Source organism: Megalobrama amblycephala, linkage group LG18 (genome assembly GCF_018812025.1).
Source record: "Megalobrama amblycephala isolate DHTTF-2021 linkage group LG18, ASM1881202v1, whole genome shotgun sequence".
Classification (NCBI taxonomy): Eukaryota; Metazoa; Chordata; class Actinopteri; order Cypriniformes; family Xenocyprididae; genus Megalobrama; species Megalobrama amblycephala.
Genome location: NC_063061.1, coordinates 26,326,414 through 26,346,721, shown reverse-complemented (window position 1 = coordinate 26,346,721; position 20,308 = coordinate 26,326,414). Strand labels below are relative to the sequence as shown.

At 36.1% G+C, this 20,308-nt stretch overlaps 1 protein-coding gene and 2 long non-coding RNA genes across 3 annotated transcripts; all 3 read left to right on the top strand.

Moving 5' to 3' along the window:
* The first annotated feature begins 481 nt into the window (after window positions 1-481).
* On the top strand, window positions 482-3,823 carry LOC125252620. Its single transcript, XR_007181252.1, has 2 exons — window positions 482-1,769; window positions 3,242-3,823. It is a non-coding gene; the product is annotated as an uncharacterized LOC125252620 (long non-coding RNA).
* A 4,221-nt stretch (window positions 3,824-8,044) lies between these two features.
* LOC125253053 lies at window positions 8,045-9,774 on the top strand. Its single transcript, XR_007181345.1, has 3 exons — window positions 8,045-8,280; window positions 9,154-9,310; window positions 9,474-9,774. It is a non-coding gene; the product is annotated as an uncharacterized LOC125253053 (long non-coding RNA).
* A 2,006-nt stretch (window positions 9,775-11,780) lies between these two features.
* On the top strand, window positions 11,781-14,300 carry trarg1b (trafficking regulator of GLUT4 (SLC2A4) 1b). The gene is made up of 3 exons (XM_048166546.1): window positions 11,781-12,724; window positions 12,984-13,107; window positions 13,303-14,300. The coding sequence occupies exons 1-3, from the start codon at window positions 12,365-12,367 to the stop codon at window positions 13,311-13,313; spliced, it is 495 nt and encodes a 164-aa protein (XP_048022503.1). The 5' UTR covers window positions 11,781-12,364; the 3' UTR covers window positions 13,314-14,300.
* The last annotated feature ends 6,008 nt before the right edge of the window (window positions 14,301-20,308 follow it).

The window sequence follows — 20,308 nt, the reverse complement described above, 5'->3', positions numbered from 1 at the left end:
CGCTCGAAGACCATGAAAGTCCCATGAAACACAAGTCACTAAAAGATGGCTTGGTTTCTTCAGCAAATGTTTTTATCGCACATTTGCATTTGTTAAAGGGATAGTTCACCCTGAAATTAAAACTCTGTCCTTAATTACTCACCCTCATGTCGTTCCAAACCTGTAAGACTTTCGCTCATCTTCAGAATGCAAATTAAGATCTTTTTGATGAAGTCTGAGAGCTTTCTGTCCCTCCATAGACAGCTACGCAGCTACCATTTTGACGCATCAAAAAGTTCATAAAGAGATCGTAAAACTAATCCATATATATAAATTGAGTGGTTTAGTCCAGATTTTCTCGATCACTTTATATGCTGAACAGATTTTATTTAGGCTTTTATTCACATCAGCATCATTCATCAGCTCACACATCAGTTGTGGCAAACGGAGGCTCAAGCATGTTTGCTTGACATGTGAGAACCATTGAGGTTCATTCTCGTGTTAAGCAGAACGTTTGAGCTTCCGCAAGAACCAATGAGGTTCATTCTCATGTTAAGCAGAACTTTTGAGCTTCCGCAAGAACCAATGAGGATCATTCTCGTGGGTTATGCAGCACGTTTCAGCTTCCACAAGAGCTTTGTTCTTGCTCGTCAAGCAGATTCGGTTGAGCTTCTGTTTATGTTAGCTGATCAGTGTTTATATGTGAGTAAAAGCATGAATTTAAATCTGTTCATCATATAAGCTGATTGAGTCTTAAAGTGATTGGACTAAACCACTCAATTCATATAGATTAGTTTTATGATCTCTTTATGAACAGAAAGCTCTGATTTCATCAAAAAGATCTTCATTTGTTTTTTCCAAAGATGAAAAGTCTTGCAGGACTACTTAATTTTTGGGTGAACTATTCCTTTAACACTCTTGGTTAGGTTTAGAGTAGGTGGTACATTATTTTTAAATGCGATAGAGCATTAACCTTTTAGCGGCACTCATCACACATTTCATTTCCGAACTGCTGTGATATGTATGATTACCAATGTAATAAAACTTTGCCAGATTAACGTTGATATGTTTTGGATGAATTAACATGCTTTTAGCGCTACTCACTGGTCATTTCACTTTGAAAGTGTAGCAAAATGTGCAAGAAGCAACGTAATGTCGCCACAGACACGTTTCTTCCAATGAGCCTGGGTTGGAATTTTGAGACTTTAGAATCAAATCCATATATTTTAAAATTATATTTAATAGTTAAAAGGATAGTTTACCCAAAAATTAAATTTGTGTTATTTATACACTCAATTTTTCAATCAATGTTTTAATTTTTCTGGAGCCGTGTTATAACTTTGTGTGACGAACAGACTGAAAGTCTGAATTTTTTTTAATAAAACCTGGCTGACAATCATGGTCACCATTTAATTGCATTTTTTGGAAATGTGAAGCTTGGACGTTCTTATAAAGATCTTGTTTTGTGTTTCATAGATGAACAAAAATCATGCAGGTTTCAAAAAACGGGGTGAGTAAATAAGAGTTGTCACTTTTTTGGTGAATTATCCCTTTAAGCTGACCATGTGAGAATGAAACATTTGAGTTATGCGTAATATTCAACGTGTTTATCGTGTCCGTGGTTGTTCTGTGCATCATAGATGACATGTCTGAATTGTGCTTTCAAGGCCTTACCTTGTCCTCTGGCCTCCACCCCAAATGCCTGCTGATTCATGTCTGCGTGTCTGCACCGGCTTGCTGGATGGGGGATGGTGGAATGAACGAGGGACACAGAGTACTGAGAAAGAATGGTAGATGATTACCAAACACAGTTCGGGGAGGGAAGCACGGCAGAAAGTGCGAGCAACCTAAATCTTTGTCATAGAGTTAGAATGATTCAGCATGTGATCTGTGTGTGTGTGTGTATGTGTATATTTTTATATATATATATATATATATATATATATATATATATATATATATATATATATATATATATATATATATATATATATATATATATATATATATATATATATATATATATATTTATTTATTTTTTTTTGGCAATGGAAAATATATACTCTTTTTAAAGATGAAACACACTTGTAAACAGGAATGTTCTGCAAGTTTATATCAGCATGTCTTGTTGGAGATCCAAGGAATAACAGGCATTCTTGGGCCTCATTTGTGAAACTCAAGCATTGTCAAAATTGTTGCGTTTGATTAAATTCAGTGATAATTTTTGAAAGAATCTTTACAAATGTGCAGCCATTTATGTGGAAAGAAATGAAAATCATTCAGATACACATTCAATGTACTGAAACAACAATGGTTAGACACCATAAATAATGTGAATCTTATTTATCTGAGAGAAAATATGTATTAAGAAATGATACAATTGACATGTTTCCTTAAAGTAATAAATCCTTTACTATTCCTTATATGAAATTAATTTATAGTTGAGCTTAAAGTACAGAGACACGATACCACAGAGAGGATCATATGCGCGAGTTGGCGCATACCAGAAAACGTGTCGGGCCCATTTGAAGTCTGCACAGTATGCTATATTTTAAAGCGATATGGAGGAGAAGCCGATAGATTAAGAGGAAACTGCGGCTTTATCGAGCTCAACGGCTCTGGCCGAGCTGTGATATAAATGAAACGCTATTAGCTAATTTTAAAAAAAGATCAAATTGGTGTTTTTTTAACAAAGAAAATGTTCAATAATAGCTGAAAATTATATAGTTATGATTAAACACGAACATAATGCCATAAATTAATGTTTTAAGAAGCAAAATTTGCAACCAAATGTCTCGGAACACATTTTTAAGTTTGCAAGATATAAAATAGACTCGATGGAAAAATGCACTTGATTTAAGGGGTAGGGCAAATGATCATGAACTTGTCAGAAACACCCTCTCACTGACCCGGGACAGGAGGCCTTCCTTATTGAACCCTGTTTATTATGTTTTAGTTTAAATGAGGTGTTTTTCATCTTGTGCTGTCAGAGAAAATTGTGGTAGTAATATGCAAAACTGATGTCACAGATGCATGCTGTAATTACAGGGTGAACATCTTTTTTTCCCGCTTTTCTTTTTTTCTCTTATTTCTTCTGTATTGTGACTACTTCTTTCTTTGTTTATATAATGTTCTCATTAAAAAAATAAATACAGGGAGAAGAAAACAAGGTTCTGTCTGTGTGCTCATAACAAACTAGTGTTGGTGGAACATATCTTGCATTATTTGTGAAAAAGTAATCCATCTCGTTTTTATCTTGTAGGTTCGTAGTGGATGCTGATGAATGAATATTGGCTGACCGACCGCAGTTCTTCTCTGGCAAACTTTATGACCCTATCCTGACGCTAAAGCTGCCAGCTGAAGAACTGTTGTGGTCAGCTCTACCCATCTGAGAGTGCTGTGGATCTTATTCACTCTGGATCATCTGTTGTAGATCTTGGAGGATGGATGATATTTTAAATTTCATATTTTAATTATTGAAGCAAATTTTTTTTTTGAGAAAATATTTCTTTGTCATTTATAAATATTTTATAAATTTTAACAATTTATCAACACTTTAATATGTTTAGGATGTTTATTTTTTATATGTTTTGTATCTAAAATTTCAATTTATGTTCATGAAAATATGAATAGAAATCCATAATTTTTTTTTTTTTTTTTTTTGGAGGAGAGCTAATATCAAACTACCTGATAAATGAGTTGTATAATATATTTGAAGTATGCAGGATATTTTGCATGGCAGACATAATTTTCTGTACGTTTAGCCACAACAGCTGCTGGCTCCTGGTATAAAAATAAAGGGGAAACTTGCATGTGTCCAATAAAAGTATACTGCAAATCTCTAGTTTCCATGGTGCATATTGTCTGCATATCACACACGTCTCATCCACAGTAGCTCATAATTTTGAATCTGTTTGATCATGAGATAAGGGTACAATACATAAACAACAACTGATTGATGCATTGTGAATCAGTGTAAGTAGTTCTTTACTGTCTGGCTTCAACAGGTTTCTTGTTTGCTGACTCTCTTGTCAGGTTGAGCCTGATAAGGAATATTATGAGAGGATTTTGTCTGAGGTAGAGTGTGGCTTTGCTAACAACTAGTGCCAGATCTGTGTTAATTCAGACGGGTACATGCACATTCACTTCACAGACCTTTTGCCACTATTATAGGGGAATTTTACATATTGATCATGAAATAAGTTTTGGAAAAGTTTATTTTGCTCGTAGAAATGAAGAATCGGCAACACTAAGAGCTGTAGTGTGTGTGTGTGTGTGTATATATATATATGTATGTGTGTATATATTATAATAATATATTACTTACCCCAAACTAATTTAAAGAGTTTAAGCATTTAAGTGTTTATATCTAAAGAGTTGGTTTCAAACACCTAGTTTTTAAATTAGAATATTCACGTGAATACTTTATCAGTTTAATACAAAGTCAGTTTTTGCTGTATCTGTCGGGAAAACAAAATTACACTGACAAATTCAGACAAGTGTCTCCTATAAAATTGAGCTTTTAAATAAAAAGATTTAGGTTCTCAGGACATTTATTTTTCGTCGGGGTAAGTTGTTTCTTAAATGCTACAAATGTAGGCTATACATTATAGGCCTAGCTAAGCAGTAGTGTTAGCTTGCGCTGGAATAAAGTTTCAAATGCGATGCAAAACTATGACCGATAGAGGGCGTCAATGTTCAGTTGGACAATACGGCTTATAATAGCCTCTAGCAGAGTTGGATCCACAACAGGTGTTATGCCGAATTCTGACTCCCGTCATATTATTACATAAAGAGTTTAAATGCCAAGTGTGCTTGCATACAAAAGGAATTTACCTGGGTATTGAAGCTTCCAGTAGCACACCCACATAAATATAACAAGACACATAATAACATTTAAGAATAAAAATATAAAAGTATAAAGACACAGATTTAGGTTTAGACAGAATAAACATTTACAGATAATGAACATATTTATAAATAGGATTAAATTAATTTACGAATATACTGCACTAAGCAGTGGAGTATTGCAGGAAGGCATTTAATAGGGGAATAGCCTGTGGGATGAAGCTGTTCCTGTGCCTAGATGTTGAAGTGCCTAGTGATCCTGTGCCTAGGCGCCATTCGATTAGCCTGACTACGTCAGACTTCCTACTTCCGCTCAATTTCATTTCGCTTCTGTACTCAGTCTGATACAGCGTCAGAGCTTTGTGTTTGCCACCGGTCTGGAAACAGCCGGGCCAATCAACGAACAGAGGGCGGGCTGAGAGCCGTGACGTAGATGCTAAGCGCCGAGTTTTACATTGTAGGTTAGAGAAATCGAAAACCGAAACGACCGCGGAAATGGGAAAAGAGACACGGGATGCAAACTTCGGGATGCATTAACTTCGCATAATCTGCAAAAGTCGTTTACAGCCATGTTCACTCCGGTATTTCGCTCACATCATCATGTGTTTACAACAGGTTTACAGTGGAAGTTCAATCATAGATTTGAGTTCGATGCATGATGTCTGTGCTTCGATGCGGCTGTACAGGCGGATAACATACGTCATAACTAAACGTATCTGATTGGCTTACGGGTAACCAATGATTTTAAACTTCAGACAAGCGTCCCCTAGCGAGAGAGAAAACACTTCTCTATTATGCCATTCCAGACTCTGTCTACGAAGCAAAGTGAAGTAGCAAAGTCTGGTATTACCAGGCTACCATCCGATGGCAACTGTTCGAATAGGTTGTGGCTTGGTGAGTGGAGTCTGTGATGATTTTACCTGCCTCTTCCTCACTCTGGCAGAGTCCTGGAGGGTGGGCGGGGGAGCACCAATAATCCTCTCCGCAGTCCAGACTGTCCGCTGTAGTCTTCTGATGTCTGATTTGGTGGCTGAGCCAAACCAGACAGTTACTGATGAACACCAAACAGACTCCGTGACTGCTGAGTAGAACTGTGTCAGCAGCTCCTGTGGCAGGTTCAACTTACTCAGCTGGTGAAGGAAGTACAGCCTCTGCTGGGCCTTTTTCCATAGTAGAGTCTATATCAGGGGTCTCCAAACTCGATCCTGAAGGGCCACTGTCCTGCAGATTTTTATATTTAAAAAATACTATCATTAAGTTCTATTTTAATGGATTTTCATGAAAAATAAAACATGCAAGTTAAATGTAAAATTCACAATTTAACAGTAAGTATACTTTTAGCATAAAGTAGGCTACTTAAAGTACTATATTTTATATATTTTAATGTGGGGAAAAAAGTGCTAAAAAATTGCTACTAATTGTCATTAGTAGCACTTTTTTGTTTGTGATATGCAGACAATATGCACCATGGAAACTAGAGATTGTCACAGTTCACTGATTTACTCTGTCTCTCTGTGAGTGTGTTGCTGCTGATGAGCTGATCAGCGTCAGCTGGGGCTCATCAGCACTGCTATTTATGCTGCATTCCAGGCAGGTTTTTGAGTCTGTAAGTCACAACTTTAAATCACGACTCACGACTTTGTAGCATTCCAGGAAAGTCATGCCAAACTGCGTAAAAGTGTAAACAAACCAACATGGCGGACCATATGCTCATTAACAATTATTTCTATCGCCAAAGTTGCTTACTCCTTGCTTATTTGAGGGAAACAGAGGAGGAAAACGGCACATAAGGCAAGAGAAGCTGTTATACCTCTTTATTTTTCGTTATTTTACCGTGCACTTGCATAAACACTCTATCCATAGGGGCTGCCATTGTTGTTTTGCGGGCTATGTGACGTCAGAACCCGTAACGGAGTACATTGATCTAGTACGAGTTCACGGGTGGGAAGTCACAGGTTTGACTGCTGTTCCAGTACCCTTTCCTGGTAGAAGGTTGGAAAAACACAGGTAACGGGTTGCCTGGAATGCGGCATTATTGTCTTTGCATTTTGCCCTGTGTTGTCAGATTGTTGGTGTGTTCATGCAGTGTTTGTCCTGGCTGTGTTTGAGTCTCTCGTTCTGTTCTGGATATTTCCCGTTGAGGCAGTTTTGGATTACCTGTTGGATACTTGTCGGAGGATTGGGGTTCCCTATTGCAGTCTCTGCGCTACCAAGAAATACTTTGCATTCTGCACCCATGACGTCTGACCCTTGCTATCTTTCCTGCTGCAATATTTCTTAATAAACTGATATTTGTTGCATTCGCTATTGAATCCTCCTTATTTCTTAATATGACCGTACTATTTAAAGACACCATTAACATGCAGTTAAGTATATCATAAAGGTAATTTTAAATGAATGTATAAAAATATGTGGGCAATACATTATAAATATTTCAATACATTTTGTATTTATCATATATTTTAAATTTTGTATTATGTCTGAATATATTTAAAAGTGTATGAAAGATGAGTTCAAGTGTTACAAGTGGTAACTAAATAAATAAAAAAATAATACAGAGATTGTATGTTAAAAGCAAATTTTAGTTCATATTCTTGGTGTCTCAAAATGGCAGTTGAGTACACTTGGATGTTCTTAAGATAATCTTAGTACTAAAGAAGAATTTTTAGTATATTAAGTACAAAATTAGTGCATAAAAATAGAGCACTTTAAGTGCATTGTGGAAGTGTACTGAAAGTGTATTTTAGTGCACTTTTTTTTTCACCTGGGATGGACAGACCCTCTATATTCCACAATTCAACTTGATTGTGACGTCACAGCAGATCACGCTTAAGTGTATGATATATTATGTTGAGATTTAAGCGCATAATACTTGTAGCTACCTTATGTTCACAGTCAAAATTTATACTATTTATATATTTTTTTGTTTGTGTAATTTTATTTTTCTCCAACAACTCATATACCCCATATATGATTTTATATATTTTCTCCAACAATTGTATGCATATAGAATGGTGCATAAAACAAATCCATAAGTAAAAATAAAAAAAGTTTAAATAAAAAATCAGCTACACAGTGAATTCCAAGTGATCAAGGGCTTAGTGCGTTTCATTTAAACCTTATGAGTTCCATCAGTAGTGGGTACTCGTGCAAAGTACGCAATGACACACGTCTGAGTCCACAAGACAAGGGAAGTTAGTGAGTGGAGGGTATAAAATTTGGAGTGGAACGCAGCCCTGGTCTATATGATTGTCCCACTTCAGGTCCTAAAAGAGATGGTGCACTGTAATGAATTGCTGTAAAAATTACAGCAATATTTTACAGCCGATGGCTGTATTTTAATAATACAGCATATTGCTGTAAACTGCTGTAAATTTCAAATATACAGAGGCATTGTGGGATCTCCAACGGTCAAGATTCGGGTAGCAGCAAGAGGAGTGATTTACAACTGTGGTAAGTGACTTATTATTTCATTTCCCCCTCAGTCTTTGGTAAATATGTATGTATTTACATTCGCGATTCATATTGGTAACCCCGGATTGACGCATCCTCCGTCCGCGGGGCGCGAAGCAGACTTGCGCGGGGTTTTCCTCAGCGCGGTCGCGGTAGGATCTCACACATTCCCCGGCGCTTTAGCATAACAGCTATGGGCCGAAAATTAATAATTAGAAACAGTTGGAATTCACGAGAACTTCATGTTCATCAGCGCACTTGGTCGTGATTATTTTATGGCGTAAATCACATTTGTACAGGCAGACAGTCATCTGTTAACACGGGCCGGGCCGAAACGAAAAAGCCTCGCGACGCGATCAGGCCGCTCACGGAGGATGTGTCACGCAAAATGGTAATGCTTCATGCTGTTAACGTAACCAATGTGATGTATTTGTGGACATTTGCTAACTTAAGGTAATGCAAACACTTTAACATCTCTGTTTGATATAAGTTTGCCTTGTATAGTTAATTTATTACCAGACCAAAACCAAATCTTTTTTAACTTGAAATGAAATGTGCTATTTACAGATAGGAACAAAGATCATCCTGTACTTGCCTTTTAGATATACATTTTATATCTATTGAGGCCTTTAACACAATGTTTCTCAACTAGATTAGACATTTTTTTTTTTTTAGGGTGAATGTTTTAGATGACGCTAGCAAACAAATTAGTTAAATAAGGTGTTTTGATTAGTGGGACATCTAAAACTTTCTGGGAGGTAAGTCTTCAGGACTGGAGTTGTAGGCTAATACTGCTCTACCACATGCTATAATTTCAAAAACATGATTACATGTCTCAAAAGCTAAAACCAATCTGAATTCCTGACCCTTTAGGCACTTTGTAGGTATTTATCCGGAGAGAGGAACAAAGACGAAAGGAAAAGTGCCATCTAAAACAACAGGCCAGACAGTTCAGAAGAAACGGGATGTGTTCAACCTACATGCCACTCTTCTGTGGAAAGTGACGGATTTTCAGTGGAATTTCTGAAATGTAAGAAATACACACACACACCAAGATCTATTTTTCCTTTTATTATATACTTTTATTATTCTATATCTGTATCTGACTGTATCTGTCATCCCTCTATCAGTCTCTGAAAGTATTATTATGTTTTGTAATATATCTAATGTATTGTCCTCTTTGTTCCTTTCAGTATTTCTAGCCTCTCTTTGAATCCTGGGATGGAACATCATCTGGAGCAGAATTGTTCTTTTTTGATCGCAAGTTTGTTGGACTTGTTGTTTGGCCATGTTGGTATGTTCATGAAGTGATAAAAATGATCCGGATTTTAAGAAATGTTTTTATATGACCCTGTTGGTCAAGTTATAGTTATAATTGTATTTCTTTGTGTGAAGGGCCATGATGGCCAATAAGTAATTTAAAAACATTTTCATGACAAAATTTTGTCCATTTAAAAAATAAAATGGTTTTCTAAATAAAAAATAAATTCAAAATAATACACTTTTTATGGCATTTTTTTATGTAAATTTGAAAGATTTATATTACATTTTTACCTGTTTTTCAAGATTAAGAAGCATCAAATATATATATATATATATATATATATATATATATATATATATATATATATTGTGGGTGAATTAAGTTACGCATTATACAACATTTTATGCAGTTAAAACTTGTTTAAAGCCTATGCAGTTAATAGTTTAAATTTAAAATTCAGCTCCCAGTCATTAAGTGAGCAATAGGGAAAATATGTTGTATACTGCATTTTACATATTCTACTTGACTAAACTACTTGAATGTGTGTATTTTCTATTTAAAGAAGTATGTTAAATGCAGTATTCAATATATTTTTTTGTAAAAATGCAGTATACAAAATATATAAATTGCTGTAAATTTTACAGTAAAATACTGGCAGCAGGGTTGCCAGCCAGTTACTGTAATTTTTACAGTAGTGTTTCTGTAATTTAATTTACAGAATTTTACTGTATTCTCGATTACAGTAAAATTCTGTAAATTAAATTACAGAAACACTACTGTAAAAATTACAGTAACTGGCTGGCAACCCTGCTGCCAGTATTTTACTGTAAAATTTACAGTAATTTTTTAACAGTGTGGTGCCCAGGAACCTGAATGACTTCACTGCTGCCACAGTGCTGTTCATGATGGTGAGTGGGGGTAATGCTGGGGTGTTTCCCCTAAGTCCACTATCATCTCCATTGTTTTGAGTGTGTTCACCTCAAGATTGTTATAACTGCACCAGACAGCCAGCTGTTTAACCTGCTGTCTGTAAGCAGACTCATCACCATCCTGGATTAGGCCAGTGACAGTGGTGTTGTATGCAAACTTCAGAAGCTTGACTGAGGGGTCTTTTGAGGTGCAGTCATTTGTGTACAGGGATAAAAACAGTGGAGAGAGGACGTAACCCTGAGGGATGCCAGTGCAGTCTCACATGCTGCCGGTCTGTCAGGAAGCAGGTGATCCACTGACCGATTGGGGTGGGCATGGAGAGCTGGGTTTGGATGAAAGAAGGTCAGGCATGATATTGAAGGCTGAACTGAAGTCCACAAATAAGATCCTTGCCTAAGTCCCATGTCTGCCAAGATGTTGCAGGATGTAATGCAGCATCTCTCACAAATGTCTCCATGGTTGCAAGGCACGCTCCTTTTGCAAGTAGCGGGTCACAGGCGGTGCCTAATATCATTGCGCCTGCTGCACCCATGGTACGGCAACAAAGTTCCTTGCCATATTGGCCTAGAAAATCGCAACTTTTCATTTTCCGTTGGTCTTAGTATATGATGTAACTACAGAAGAGTCAAGTTTTAAATAGGAAAAATATTGAAACTCTTTGGTCATTTTTGAGCGAGATGCTAACGGTCTAATCAGATTCAATGAACTATGCTAAGCTATGCTAAAAGTGGTACCACCAGACCCGGAGATCGGCTGAATGGATTCGAAAAAAAAAAAAAAATCAACTGTTTAACTCTAGGGGAGTTGGAAAATGAGCCTATTTTCAAAAAAAGTGGGGTGTTCCTTTAAGCCGTAGTCTTATCTGTAGTCTTTGATCGCTAGTTTGACATGTTCACCGACAGCCGATTAATGACTGTTGCGTTCATATTTTACCTTCAACGAAATTCTGGCAGTGTCAGAAGATTTGTCGCACAGTCCTGCAGTGTGACTTATCCTACGACGAACGTCAAATTGTCTTCATTTTTCAAGAAAAGCCATTATCAAGCAAGAAGCAAGCAAGAATCGTAAAGGATTTATAAATCGCACAGGTTGCACCCAGCTTTATTCATTAAGTCCAGTGATTTTTTTTTTTTTTGGGGACCGGAATGTGGAGCGTTTGAAGCAGCTAGTATTGGTAGGTTTGGATTAGTTGTGGGGGAGGGGTTAGGATTAGGCTATGAAGTACCTACTTCAATGAGGGGGGTAATAATTTGGTAGGCAGTCGAAATTCCCAATATAGGGTCTGCGCTGGGCAGATAAATTTATACATTTTCCACTCTTGCTCTAAGATATGTGACAAGGATATGCTGTAGAGGCTACATGAAGATGACTCTCATCAGTGATATGCATATTTAATCATTTTGGTAAGAGAGAATGGAGAATGAGGAGAAAGTTGTTAATCGTTTTTAGAGTGCTTTGAAAAAGCATATAGAAAATCATTAATAGGGTCAATATAAAACAGCATATAAACTGGATGAGTGCATTGGGAGTCATCATATTCGTGACTGAGAACGAATCACTGCGTCAATTAACGCATCTAAATGCAACAATAAAGAATGCGCTTGCGTCAATTAAGGTGTGTGAATCCACCAATAAGATGCGCCGGCGGGGCGTCCTCATAACGTGCACAAAGCAAACTGACTGATTTACGCAAAGTGTCTAGATTCGCTTCTCCAGTGATGTAAGTGGTAAATATTGATGAAGTGGATGGATGTCCAATAGGCGTAGGAATTCCTTGCTCGAACTGCTCTGCGAACAAACGGATTAAATAAAATCTTATGCTGACAAGATAACTTAGTAAGAGTGTACATTTTATTTTGTTATTACACAAAGGGATCTATTCTGTAAGAGATGGCTATTAATACAGACGCCTCTCACGCGACAGATGTCCTGGGCGAGAGCGCAGCACTGCAGTCCGATTTCGGAGATACCCAGAAACTTCTTGACATCTCAGACAAAGAGCTGAAGAGAGAATTAAACCACACACCATCTGATACACACCTCGTTACGTCTTTTGAAGCGGAACGGAATGAACAGACTGTTGTTGACACTGCCTCACTGCCCCGCTCTCCATCGCGGGTGGATTTCAGCCGCGCGCCATCGCCCACGCCCGGAGAACGAGAGCCGTGTAGCTTCATGTGGTTGGCTGTGATCTCCTGCTTCTGCCTGGCCGTTCCAATAAACCTCTTCGCACTTTATTTCGCGCATATGGTGAGTAGTGCCGCCGGAGTAAAACATTTTAATTAGGCTACTTTTGGAATTTAACTTTTTAAACTAAGTTTAAAGTTCACATTCAGCAATAACTCAAAACGCAAAATAAGTAAAAAGAAACACTTGTTTCATTTTACGTTTAGGGCTGTGGCTCATGGGGCCCCTAATAGTTCATAACGTGACTCATGGGGACAAACTGTTATATTGAAAATCAATGATCATAAAGCTTACTTATCCATTTCTTTCTGTTTCACTTCAGTCTCGGTCCATGATACAAGCAAAAGATTATGATGGGGCCAGAAGACTTGGACGTCTAGCATTGTTGCTTAGTGTTGTTTCCATTGTTGTGGGTACAGCTATAGTCCTTTATCTGGTGATAACAGGTAAACCTCTCTTTTTCTCAACCACACAGGGTGTATTGTGGACAAGTCTCAACCATCTTGACTTTAAAAACACAAAACTGTCAATATCAGAATTCTATAAAAAATAAATAGCTGTTGTCCACAACTAAGTTGAAATAAGATCATTGCTTCTGTACACTCTTAAATGTCTCTCTCATTTCCTTTTCTCTCTCCCAGAGTTAAAATAGCTGTGGACATCCTACAAAATTGAGAGCACTGATGTAAATGTGTATTGGAGCCGAAACCAAAGAAGATGAATGATAAATGCCATGTGTAAACCTTCAAAAAACAAAGCTAGAATCTTAATTTATATTATATACAGTGTTAAATTTGTTTTAATGTTTTGACAAGTTTATTTTTTTTTGTTTCTAATTTATCTTTGTTGCTGCTTGGCAAATTAAGGTTGCTTTTGCTTTATCCAACAATGCATTAGCAGCACCAAACTAATTTTGCACTAAACAAAAAAAAAAAAAGCCTTTTTAATATTACTACATGAACTACATGAAATGACAGTCAGCTGTTTATATTTTGAATTTCATACATTTTAACTCTTTCAAATAAGAATGACTCCTATGCAAAGCTGAATCTATACATTTTACGTCTTTGTTATTATGTAGTGCATGTTGCAATATAGCAAGAATGTGACATCTGTTCTGAAGTGGGTGTGTATAAAGGCACATAGTTTGTATTATTCTTTGTATTATTGTTATATACGTTGCATTTTGTGTAATCTGTTATAGCTTAAAAGTATAATTCACCCAAAAATGAAACTTCTGTCATCATTTACTAACCATTATGTCATTCTAATGAACTAAAACCTGTATGTCATTATGTCATTCTAATGAACCTTAAAACCTTTTTTTAACATTTCTTTTTAGAAAAGTATTTTTATTATTGTCATTTAGATGCATAGGCTTATAGGATCATAAGTAGATATCTAGCAACAATATTATATTAAAAATTTGTATTGAACTCTTATAAGATTGAGCAGTTGCACTGAGGCTGAACAAGGGCTATATTCAACCAAAAGCACATGCATGTCTGAAAAAAAAAAACAATAAGTGCATTTGAACTGTGCAAATTTGCTGATACGGTGCCATATTTTTGCATGTTATAAATTAAACCAAGCATACCAAATTGTCTAGTTTAAGTGTGATTTTTGCAGATTGTTTGACAGAGTTCCATTCGCACAGGAAATATTTATATACTTGTGAATATTAGACTGAAAAAAAAAAATGTATTCAGTTTTTCCACAAGGATAAAATCATTTGTGGTTATTTTATTTAAAAAAAACCTGCAGTACATCCTGTTCTGCTGTCAGCCATCCAGCCTCCAGAGCAACAAAGATTGGAGGAAGCACGTCTGGTAATTGATATCCTGTTCACATAAGTGCATTCCTTTCATCCTTACATTCAGTCATTATCGGCCTCAAATGGAGGTTATTATTACGCTATTCTTGCATTCAAGTCAGATTTGGTGTTCATATGGTAAGACACATAGGCTGAAAGTCCACCACACAAAGATGTTTATAGCATGCATTTTCCAAACCCACAGAACTTGTTTTCTTCCTGTTCATAAATGATCTAAACCTCCACTAATCGCTGTGTGTTCAGATGGGGATAGTTAAAATGATAAAAGCTTGTAAATGGGTTTGATGCAGAGGCCAATATCATAGAGCAATATACACTAAATACACAATATTACAACATTTCCCTTTAAAACATATACTGTAACACATTTTATGATATATTGCTTTCGCTTCTCTAGTAGATTTGTAAACATTAATAAAATACTTGATGTAAAATAGTGTTGCCATCTGACAATCATTCTTATTTAAAAATTATTGCAAAAATTATATATATATATATATATAGTATCTCACAGAAGTGAGTACACCCCTCACATTTTTGTAAATATTTTATTATATCCTTTCATGTGACAACACTGAAGAAATGACACTTTGCTACAATGTAAAGCAGTGAGTGTACAGCTTGTATAACAGTGCAAATTTGCTGTCCCCTCAAAATAACTCAACACACAGCCATTAATGTCTAAACCGCTGGCCACAAAAGTGAGTACACTCCCAAGTTAAAATGTCAGATGTAGCTTCTTGTAGCCTTCACCTTTCTTGTTAAATTAGACATTTGAAGTCTAAAAATTTTTTAGGAGCTTTGCTCCAGAGACTTTCAGTGGGGTGTACTCGTTTTTGCTTTTCCCTAATTTGAGTAAAACTGATATATATAAACTGAGATATATTGTTAACCTTACATATATTATAAGTTAAACAGATGTTATATAAAACTTAGTATTGTCAACATTTTGGAAATTGTTTTTGTGTTCATTGAGATATTGTTTAAAATGTTACTTTTCAAAGGGGGTGTACTCATTTACGTTGAGCACTGAAAAATTTGGGGCCGAAAATTATTCAGACAAACTCTGAGATCTTGTCATATTTTATTCCCATTTTTTTAAAAATATATTGAATAAACTGTAATAATGAATGAAATGTTCAAGGTGTCTGAATAAATTTTGGTTTGACTATACATAAATACATACATACATACAAATTCTCTGTGTTACTGTTTGTTCAAGCGCGAAAGAGAACTTGATACTGGCGCGTGTCTTTCTGTGCACATGAATTGTGTGTCACACGGAAACAACATTCACAGACAGCGCGTTCTCGTTTGTCTTGTGGTGCTTGAATGGTTTAAAAGCATTTGCATGAATAAGAGCATGATCATAATGTAACACTAGCCAAATTATGACGGAAAAACAGATGCTTTAATTGCACTAAATATTTTTTTAACGCGTTAAACTGAAAACATTAATCACGTGTAATGCGTTAATATTGACAGCCCTAATACACACACATATACGTTTATTTACAAACTTATGTTAGTTGCGATTAATCGTTTTGACAGCACTAAGAATGAATATTTTTATAGGCCTAAATATATTGTTTATACAATATTATACAATATAATCACTAAAATAATTTCAAGTCTCAGAACACTTACAAAATGATGTCTTAAATTAATATATGTATAGAGGGTATGCATGTGATGTCACCATCCGACTGTGGTTATGCACACTGAGTGGCAAAAAGACTGAGTGGCAACATTGGTTTTCAGCATAAATGCCGCAAAAAACACAAAACACATCTGAAATGGAAAAGAGCTGTTTGACTGACTGTACAAATATTTGACAAGAAATCTAAGGTATATACTTTAAGACTGCTGAAAGCTACAGAAAAGAGAATGAAATGAATCACTGCAATTCACAGAAACAACAATTGTAGGGTAAAATCATACCATATATTGTATTGTTATATATTGTACTGACAACTCATCAGTTAAATATTTACCATCTTATTCTACATAATTATACATTTTTTGTCAGTGTTTATTAAAAAAACATCCACCTTTTAGGACTGGATATGATGATATATATAACATTGATATAAGGGATCACTCTGATATAAACCTACCTATGTTGTATTTATATAAAGCGTTCACAGGCAAATTTGCTTTATGTATTTCCCTGGTGCCTAAATCAGGCACATTAATCACGATTAATGGCCACATGTGAATATCCATGGATCACTGGTTCTTTGTTAAACTGTAAGGAACACAATCGAGTCCATCTGCCTTTAATTTAAACTGATAATCATTTGTTTTACTCATGTTTTCACAGTTTTCCCTATTCCTCCTAAAGCTTCACTATTGTGATGTACAGTATATCTGAGCGAAACGGCTTCTTGAACTAGAAAAAATGTAGGGCGGGGCTTGATTTTGTCCATGAGGAATTGATGGGATGTTTGTGGTTTGCAATTGCTGTGATCTCATGTGAGTGACAGGTTGTCCCGACCTTGTCATCAGAGAAAAGTCACTGCAAGTTATTTTGATTAAAGATTACAAGGACACATGAATAAAAATAATAATAATAATAATAATGTGCACTGATAAATCATTTAGCCTATAATAAATACTGTAATATTCTATAAGAAATGTCAGTTTTTATTTCATGGTGACTTTAAGATAATTTACATCAAGAGATTATTCAAACTGTCATTCAACAATATTTTTCCCCTTCAAAGATCTTTATTATCTTTTTATATTATACTTGAACTGAATACCCGCAGCACTGAGCTCTTGACCTATGCAGAAAGTGTTTAAGCAGATTGTGACATGCTCAAATGAAGTTTAGAAAATCAATAGCACTTATCGGCCTTATTCTCTAGCAGACAGAAAGGCCCAGTTAGCCCAGCGGGAGGAGTAATGCACGGCCATGAGCTTCACTTAAATATGAAGAGAGAGTGGATTCCTCAGCTCACATGAAAGCTTGCAGGATTTATTAAGAAAAGAAATATGACAATGGAACCCAAAGAGCCATTAAAGATATGTAAAAAAAAAAAAAAAAAAAAAATGCAATGCAGGAACAAGGTTTAAAGGATTAGTTCACCCAAAAATGAAAATTCTCCCATGATTTACTCACCCTTAAGCCATCCTAGATGTGCATGACTGCATAATATTGCTGAGTTCAACATGTTCCTGGGTCAACATTTTTGTTGATCCTGGAACAACATTCAAATCAACCAATCAGATTTCAGGGACAAGTTTACAGATTATGTCAAGTTTAGGCTTAAAATCATGAATTGGTGCTTCTACATCAGTGTTATTCATCTATCATTTCCCTCTGATTTTTGGGATAACTTTTGAATAGGGTTAGGTTTAGGGGTAGGAATAGGGTTAAGATTACATTTTCAGACTAGAATGTTGTTCTAGGATCAACAAATGATGTTGACCCAGGAACGCATCTAACTTAGCAATATCAGGACGTGCGTATATGACTATCTTCTTTCAGATGAACACCATTGGAGATATATTTAAAAATATCCTTGCTCCTTTTAGCTTTATAATGGTTGTGAATGGGGGACCACATTTTGAAGCCAAAAAGAATGTGTCTATCCATAATAAAAGTAATTCATACAGCTCCAGTGGGTTAATAAAGGCCTTCTGAAGTGAAACGATGGGTTTTTGTAGGAAAAATATACATATTTAAAACTTTATTAACTAACTAGCAGATAGCCGTGCACATCGATTTGTGGCAGAAGACCCACCTCTGACCCAAAGCACAATGCAATGTCAAATGCGGAAGCGCACAGGATTGAGCAAAACAAAACACTGGTCGCAAATTTAGAAGTCTAAAACAAGAAATTTTAAAGATAAATGTTGAAGGATTTTGATATAAGAGAAGAAGAGCTTGAGTTTGTTGCCCAGCCCTATTTGTTTGAATTGCGAGAGGGGTCTAAGCTTACGCTACTCCTACATCCTGCATCATACATCGCGTCATGGGTTACTCATTTGGCACAAGTCGAGTTGCTCAGTATGTGTACAGTCATCCGCCAGAAGCTAGTTATTTGAATTTATGGTTTTAAATATGGATATTTTTCTTACAAAAATGCACCACTTCGCTTCAAATGGCCTTTATTAACCCCTGGAGCCATATGGATTACTTTTATTATATGGATGCATTTTTTTTGCTTCAAATTGTGGCCCCCCCCATTGACAACCATTATAAAGCTTGGAGGAGCAAGGATATTTTTTAAATATCTCTTTGACTGTTTTCATCTGAAAGAAGATAGTCATATACACCTAGGATGGCTTGAGAGTGAGTAAATCATGGGAGAATTTTCATTTTTGGGTGAACTATCCCTTTAATGTCAGTGTTGCAGCGGAGTGCTGTTGTCTCTGATCATTTTTCTGCAAGTATTTGCTAAATCGAGAGACAGGTTTGTAGAAGTTGTTGAGGTAAACCACAACTGTTAGGCCAATTCCAGGAAACTTCAAATGGACTTTCCCACTGAGAATCCTCTGTGAGAAAAATCTGGCATTCTGTCAGGACCACTATCGTCAAATATGATTGATCATTGCATAGAGTTTGTATGGGCGGTGTGGTTCTGTTCTGGGTAAGAACTCCCTGCGCATCCATGCATGGATAAGAGCAGGGAAAGCAGCAATAACCCCCCTTAGGGTAAACAGAACAGAACCAACATATGCAGATATAATTAATGACAATAATTTAACATGTACACATATTTCAAGAATTAGTTTGATTCAGGGGAATCATAAGACCAATCCTGACTGAAGAGAGGAGGAGCTGGGGATGGAGGAGGGTAATTAGCTCCTGAGAAATGCAATAGCTGCTGATAATACTGAGGAGCTTATATATGGATTCTGTGATGGGTGTCGTATTCCCGTAGGTAGACGTGAGTCACCTGAGAGTCAGCTGATGTGAGCTTGACTGACATGACCTGCCAGAACTGACGCTAACGCTTAATTTATGGCAATATAGCAGAATGTAGTGAGCATGACATCACGGCATCTGAAAGGCCATCAATGGAAAGATTATCTACAAAGTACTCTAGTCTGTTGGTACAATCACCCTCGTGTTATTCTAAACCCTTATGAATTTCTTTTCTTGCATGAAAACAAAATGAGATATTTAGCAGATTGTGCAAGTTGCTCTTTTCTATATAATGAAACTGAATGGTGACCATGATTGTCCTCGGTCCCCTTTCACTTTTAAGGCTCATTCACGCCAAGGATGATAATTAATAATGATAAAGCCTTAAAAATCATTTTAAATTTAAAAGAATAGCAGAGATCACAATACACCTATTAAGGCACAGAAGAACAATATCATTGGAATCACTTTAAGAACAGTTTTTTCCAGCTGATGAACATTGACAGACAATCAGAATCCACCCGACTTTAAAGAGCCTAAGCATTAATGTGGAAACATTACATATATGAATAGAACATTATGATTTGTTGGCGTGAATGCTATAGTTATTGTCCTTCGTGTGAATGTCACTTTACTGTAAGGATAAAAAAAAAAAAACAGTGTTGCTGTGTCCGAAAATCACATACGGTACTACATTTGGTTAGAAACTTACTTCACGACTTCTAAAAAAGTAAGTTCTATATAGTATGAGGGCCATTCAGAAATGGTGCAAACTGCTGTCCCACAACCAAAAAACACATTTAAAAAACAATTAAGTATTAAAATTTTAGATATTTACTAAGATCCTTCTATTATCTATTGAATAATATTTTAATATAATCATCATTTTTTTGGGTACTTTAAGTTGGGAGGTGGGTGTCCCGAAACCTAACCCCTA

Coding starts and splice junctions, on each gene's coding strand:
- trarg1b (XM_048166546.1), top strand. CDS start 12,365: ATGGCTATTAATACAGACGCCTCTCACGCGACAGATGTCCTGGGCGAG. Junction 12,725..12,983: donor CACTTTATTTCGCGCATATG/GTGAGTAGTGCC, acceptor GTTTCACTTCAG/TCTCGGTCCATGATACAAGC.